Here is a 7,593-nt window from a genome sequence, read left to right as displayed (position 1 = left end):
AATCGAAAACAACTAGATAAATGTTCAAAAGATATTTTTAATAAGTTTAAAGAAACATAATCTCTAAAAAAACAATTTGCGCTGAACAGAAACTCTATAAATAGAATAAACACAGGTAAAATATACGGTACGCGATTCGCGCAAATACCACGTATAGTTTTAACCATTACATATCTCCCCGCGCAATTATGTTGATGCCCTCATCAACAAACATATAAAACTGGATACCCATTCAACAAAAAATCTATGTACAATCATCTGAGTTTGACCTGTTTTTCATATGCAAGTATTCTGAAAACGTTTGACTTAAGCTTGCGCTTAGACTTGCACCTAATGCTGCTACAGCATTTCCGAAATCCTGAAACTCAGAACTAGAAGAATCTGCATTTACTGACATGTTTCTGGATAACACTGATTTAGGCAAATTGAAAGGGTTGGGATGCTTACCCGCCGTTGACCTATTAGAGCGTCTAAGAGGTATTTCTTGCCCATGTCCAGCAGAAAGATTATTGTCAGTGGGACTCTGACCCGGGGTAAATTGCAATGGAGAATCTAAAATATCAGACTGCTTGTTCTCTGCAATATTATCTTCCGGAGGCATCGACTCTTGTTTATTATTGTTTTCATCTAAACTTACCTGAGATTCTGGATCAGGGTTATCTCCTTCATTCTCTATTTCTGTAACTTCGAATGTCTTTATCTCCTCGTCTGAGTCAGGCTCGTCACAAAGGTCAATATCATTTTGGGCTTTTTCCTTAGTATCTAAGATCTCGTTCCTGTGTAGAACTTTTACATCATCATACCCATCCGCTGACTTAACCTTGTAAACATTTTCTTGCAATTTCTCAGTTATGATATAAGGATCTGGTTTCCACACATCTTGTATTTTGTTCCTACCTTGTACATGATTTCTCAAGAGAACCTTTGTTCCGACATCAATAGAGCAAGGAGTAGATTTCCTCTCATGGAACTCGCGTCGTTTTTCTGCACTTTTTTCTGTGTTTTTCTCAGCAGCAGCCCATGCGTATCGAAGGCGTTCTCTGTGTGTATGTAACCATTCATCTACTTCGAAGGACTCGCTGTCATTGTTGATCCCTAGTAAGAAATCTACGGGTAATTTCGGTTCTCTTCCATAAAGGAGATAATAAGGGGAAAAACCTGTAGAAGAATGAGGAGTAACATTATACACATAAACAAGTTCTGGTAAATACATTGTCCACTTTCTCTTTTGATCTGCGTCGAGAGTTCTCAACCTGTCGTGCAGTGTCCTGTTAAATCTTTCGCATTGCGAATTTCCCTCAGGATGATATGGCGTGCTACGTGACTTCTTAATACCATATATTTTACATAGCTCCTTCACGACCTCACCTTCAAAATTCCTACCTTGATCACTGTGCAATCGACTAGGGATACCAATCTTATGAAACCATTCATTGACCAAGTGTTTAGCAACTGTTGAAGCTTTCTGATTTTTTGTAGGAATAGCCATTGTGTATTTTGTAAACACGTCTGTAAGAACCAAAACGTTTTCAAACCCATCTGAAGTTTTCTCTAACAGAGTAAAATCCATTGCCAAAATCTCTAAAGGTCTCTTTGCTAATAAATTACCTAGTGATGGTCTGATTGTAGGGATCGGTGTCTTAGCGATCATGCATCTTTCACATCTTTCAATCCATCTTACAACATCCGCTATCATTCCTGGCCAGTAGCATCTTTTCTTTATAAGTGCCATTGTTCTCTCACGACCTTGGTGTCCGGAACTATCATGCAAAGACTCCATTATCTGTGGTCTAAGACATTCTGGTATAGCTAATTGCAAATACTCACCGTCCAAGCCTTTACTGGTCATGTACAACACACCATTTTTCAGTTGTAACAAATGAAACTTTCGAAGAAATTTCCTCACCTCTCTCCTTTCTCTTGAAATTTGTCTGGAAGTTGGTTTGTGGCCAGTTTCCAACCATTGGAAAATTCTGTTGATATCTGGATCCTCCGTTTGAAGTTTTCTGAGTTCCTCATTTGTATATCCTGGTAAAATGGGGGTTAATTCCTTTCTTTCAATGATTTCAAGATCTTTGTCCGTTTCAAGTCTCTGATAATCTGTAATAATTTCTCTTAAAGAAGTAGATTGTGAGAAATCTGCTAAAATCTCTTCTGAATTACTTTTGCGGTACATTCTGCTAAGACTATCTGCATTTTTGTTCGCTTTTCCCGATCTATATCTGATATCAAAATTAAACTGTGCCAGCTCAGATGCCCATCTTAACTCACTAGCAGCTAATTTTGATGTCTTAAGGTAGCTAAGAGGGTTGTTGTCTGTGTATACAATAAAACTGCTACCCAGTAAATAGTCTCGAAACTTTTCGGTTATCGCCCATTTGAGTGCAAGTAACTCTAATTTCATTGAGCTATAATTCGACATGTTTCTCTCACCTGGTCTGAGACTTCTAGATGCATAAGAGATGACTACTTTTCCGGACTCCTGTTGCTGACTCAGAACTGCGCCCAATCCATCATAACTCGCATCAGTTTCAACAATAAATGGAGAGCTGAAGTTTGGAAAGCCTAAAACTGGAGTGCTCGTTAAACATGATTTAAGCTTTTCAAATGCATTGTCACAATCTGCATTCCATTTTTGTTTGAACGGAATTTCTTTTGTTACCATTTTCTTACCTGTGACCTTCTTCTCCTGTTTAGTTAGAACAGAATGAAGCGGAGCAGCAATCTGACTAAACCCCTTAATAAATTTCCGATAGTACCCGGCTAACCCTAAAAATGAACGAAGATCTTTTTCTGTCTGAGGTGTTTTCCAGTCTTTAATAACAGCAATTTTATCAGGGTTAACTTTGACACCATCTTCACTGACAACATGACCTAAATAATTCACTTCCTTGTGAAAAAAATGACACTTTGACGGTTTGATTTTTAGATTGTGAGCTCTTAACCTGTCAAACACAAATACAAGCCGTTCTAAATGTTCATCGAAAGACTGAGAAAAAATGAGAATATCATCGAGGTACAAAAGAAGAATTTCAAAATTCTTGTCACCCAAACAAGCTTCCATTAACCTTTGGAACGTACTTGGACTATTGCAAAGACCAAAAGGCATGCGAACAAACTCATACAAACCCAAAGGACCAACTCTAAAAGCTGTTTTGTGACAGTCATGCTCATCCATCTGTACCTGATAGAAACCCTGTGCCAGATCTAAAGCAGAAAAGAACTTTGCTCCATGAAGTGCATCCAATGCTTCTTCAATCCTTGGGATAGGAAACGCATCTTTTATCGTCTTAAGATTGAGTCGTCGATAGTCAACGCAAAGTCGTAAACTTCCGTCTTTCTTGCGCACCAGGACAACGGCAGCACCATAGGGACTTGTGCTTGGTCGGATTATGCCTTGCTTCAGGAGAGTCTGGATGTGCGACTTCACTTCCTCGATCTGATTAGGAGGGATGCGTCTATGTGGTAGTTTGATAGGGACTTCATCTGATGTAAGAATCTTATGTTTGACAGTATCAGTAAACCCTAAATCGTCACTGTTCTTAGAAAAAACATCTTGGTGAGTATTTAGAATTGAAATTAATCTTTCTTTCTCCTCAACTGATAAATTTTCTCCAACATCTACTTCTACACCATGAATCTGAATCGCATTCTTTGTACTGACAACTGCTTTGACATCATGATCTTTCCCTTTTTGAATACTTTCTATAGACACATTGATCTCTTGATTCCTTACCTCTATTTCTGCATGACAGTTCGGCTGGCTAGCAAACTCAACCTCTACATCATGAAGTATACCAAGCCTGGATTTCGGATTCAACCAAACATCTTCGTCTCCTATGTTAACGACTCTGACTGGGATCTTGCCGTTCTCTACATCTGCGTAGGTATCAATCAATAAGGTGTTTTTAGGAAGAGTGCCATAATTACCGTGTACTGCTTGTACCAAACCACTAAAGTTTCTAGAAGTCTGACGTGTAGTACCTATAACAACTTTCATTGAATTGGCTGGTATTTTAATAGGATCTTGACCTGCAACTTTGACAAAACTCAACTTTTTGGAACCTGAAATTGACGTACTCATTTCAAATATCGACAACGTATTCAACAACTGATCGTTATGTTCAGTGACTGAATATAAATTTTGCTCAACCTGTTCCTTTAAAATACGGAAGAAATTACTTCCGAGTACTCCGGGAACTTGCAACTTTTTCTGCTTACCGTATTGGTCTGTGGTATCATTGACAACCAGTACACCAACATTTGGCACAGAACCATGCGCAGTGTCTATCACTACCTCAATATAACCAATGTATGGTATAGGCAAGTGATTGGCGCCAGACACTTTCATCCATTTTGTTACGTCAATCAATTTGGGTTCAGATTTTAACAGATCTCGAAAGTAAGACTCGGTTATTGTAGATACCTGTGAACCAGTGTCAATTAGACACGAAATTGGCTTACCTTCAATCTGTACCGTTACGACAGGACATTGTCCTATAGCTCTATCTATGATTCTCTGATCAATTGAGTCTTTCGTCTCTGCTCTCTCGTCCGCTGGGCGACTCTCTACAACAGACGCTTCTCGTTTAAAGGAAGATTAGAGAACGATGCCCCCTGTGACTTACCTTTGCGCGAAAAACTACTGGTGTCTAACTGAGTACTACAGTCTTGCTCTTTATGCCCCTTCCCACCACAACGAAAACATGTTAAATGGGACTGTCTAACATTTGGAAATTGTCTACCTTGCAAATACTTATTTTCATACTGTGGTTTACTTGTTTTCATGGCTTCAGACAATTTTTTCAATTCTTTCTGATTTTCATCAATTTGCGTTTGCTGAAGTTTCAATATTTTTAAAATTTCTGACAATTGATCTTCACTCTGATCTTTAACAACCTTTGATTTAACACTTTCCTGTGAAGTGATTTCATGTGCAGAAAATGATTTGCTAAGTGGTTCATTTTTATAGTCTTCAGACCATTGTAACACTTTTTGTCTAAACTCACCAAATGACATAGCCTTCTTTTCGAATGAGAACCGTCGTATCTCTCTTCGGAGAGATGAATCTCTAATGCCCTCAACAAACCGTTCTTTCAACATTTCATCAAAATCGGTAACCGCGTTTTCATCTTTTGCCACGATCTTATCAAGAAGTTTCATTAAGGCTAACGAATAATTTTGCAGCGACTCGCCGTGTTTTTGATCTCGTTGATAGAATTGTTGTTGCAGCGCTCCGAGAGTTTCTGTACTTGCAAAAACACTCTTAATGATTTCTAAGATTTTCTCTGCTGTATCTCTCTCTAGTCTTGGTCTCAACCTTATTTCATCTTTAGCTTGACCACCTAAGTTATCCATTAAAAAATCTATCCTAGCATCATTGTCATTGATAACTTTCAAATGTTGCCTAGCATCATCAAGCCATTCTGCTACATCAGGGTCACTCTCTTTCACAGGTCTCCCACACAACCTTGCAATCTTCTTCTCTCTCGCAACAAACACAGTTTTATTTGGATTTGAATCCCTCTTTTGTTTCATTTCTTCATCTTTCAAACTTAATTCATGCTCTGCTTTCTTTAACCTTCGATGTAGTAATAATACCTCACTTTCTAACTGGTCAGACTTTTCTCTTTCACGGTCAAATAATTCTTTGATTTCGTTTTTAGTAGGCATTTTCAAATACAAATCAATGCACAAAAAAAAACAATGTTATAAGTGAGTTTACAGTTAATAATAGGTGCAATTGTTGTTTATCACCTCAATGGGCGTTGATTGTTGATTGGAACACGCGCACTGTAATGAGGATGGAATGTCCAAGGTCCTTGACAATGTATCGTTGCGTTGAGAACGGTGTTTGTACGTAGTTCTTGATATCGGTTGACCGTTAGTCTATGATGATCATCGAAGTATTGTCAACACAATAACAGGGTCATCAGCCAAAATTGCCACAGCCACATCAGATCACAACGTTGAGCGTCTTCACAGTGTATGGACCCTAACCGTAACTCATTGCCAATTAAAATGTTTGAAATCCTGTCCACGACGCCATTTTGTAATAGAATAAAATCGCTTATTCTGTTCAAGTTCTTTATTTCAATTAAATATTAAATTTATTGGCAATGAGCTACTATATAGACAAAATAACTCATATTACAAATAGACACACACAGAAACACTAAACAATTAATAATACACAATTTGCATTTACTTCAAAATATGACATCAACGAACCTCCAATATATGGCGGCGGTGCCACACACAGTCAATTAGTAGACTAGCGCACTCACTTGCAACAGGTATGACTGTATATAATAAAAAAACCACCATATATATTTATGCTTAAATCTAAAAATACTACAGACTTATTAGAAGTTATCTCAAATCGCTATACATTTCTCTAAACAGTCTGCATATAAAACAATTTTATTATTCTCACATAAATGATATTTAAATTACTGTGTATGGAATATTATACAAATGAATAGTTATTCCAAACATGAAAATAAATCTCTTACCGTAAATAATGTAAGGTACTAGTATCACTCACACGTTTCACCCGTTTCACACCTCAACACTCTCAAGGGCGTCAGCGAAGTGAGACTCCGTATAAACTTGTTAGACTAGTTTAAATCTCAAATATTATAATAAGTAAATATATAATTTCACAAATTAGTCTCACTTCGCTGATTATCATAATAGAATCGAAAACAACTAGATAAATGTTCAAAAGATATTTTTAATAAGTTTAAAGAAACATAATCTCTAAAAAAACAATTTGCGCTGAACAGAAACTCTATAAATAGAATAAACACAGGTAAAATATACGGTACGCGATTCGCGCAAATACCACGTATAGTTTTAACCATTACATATGGTTTAGGGGTGAGGAGTCACGGTTTTTTAAATATTAAGTAATTTCCCAAACCTGGGGGTTGGGGAATATATATTGTCCCCAGAGATCATATCTATAATGTACGTACCATGTATTGACCATAATTAACACTCAATATATTTAGCATTTGAAAAATCCATGACAATATCTTTAACGGTTTTCAAGTGATAACCATTTACAATATAGTGTATAATTTTTCTCTATGGATTCAGTGTTAGACCCCACCCCTATTTGACCCCCAAAACTATGGTTGCCCAACCCCAATTTAAAAACAATAAATTTAAAGTTTAAAACAGGGTATGCAGGCCTATCATATTCTAGATCTAGAGTTGTGTACAACTCTGTTCATGCAGCCATCTCTGAGAAATGATATGGACAAGTTCAGAGGCAAGAAAGAAGAAAAAGAAGAAACCGCTTTCAAAATCAATGTCTCCAAACTTCTTTTGGGAGACTTAATTACAAAAGCTACAATGTAAACAATTATTTTTATATACATACAGAAGGAGAGTTTATTAATACTCCCTCTTCGGTTACATGTGTAGAATGGCCACCATTTGAGTAAAATTTGGCCTACCTAGAAAGTTGGAATTTCCTATCCTGATGACAATTTATAGGCTTAAGTTAATTACTGAGATAAGAATAAATTAATACTTTTAAAACAGTTTTTATCAATTTAATCATTAAATTTATAAATCTGCAGT

General features: G+C 36.9%; 1 protein-coding gene across 1 annotated transcript; it reads right to left on the bottom strand.

The window, feature by feature from the left end:
• Positions 1-4,569: 4,569 nt before the first annotated feature.
• LOC117687084 (putative leucine-rich repeat-containing protein DDB_G0290503) lies at positions 4,570-5,673 on the bottom strand. The gene has a single exon (XM_066072125.1). The coding sequence runs from the start codon at positions 5,671-5,673 to the stop codon at positions 4,570-4,572; it is 1,104 nt and encodes a 367-aa protein (XP_065928197.1).
• Between the last annotated feature and the right edge of the window lie 1,920 nt (positions 5,674-7,593).

This window comes from Magallana gigas, chromosome 2 (genome assembly GCF_963853765.1).
Source record: "Magallana gigas chromosome 2, xbMagGiga1.1, whole genome shotgun sequence".
NCBI lineage: Eukaryota > Metazoa > Mollusca > Bivalvia > Ostreida > Ostreidae > Magallana > Magallana gigas.
The sequence above is the reverse complement of the archived record's forward strand: the minus strand, read 5'-3'. Positions and strand labels throughout refer to the sequence as shown.

Coding starts and splice junctions, on each gene's coding strand:
- LOC117687084 (XM_066072125.1), bottom strand. CDS start 5,673: ATGCCTACTAAAAACGAAATCAAAGAATTATTTGACCGTGAAAGAGAA.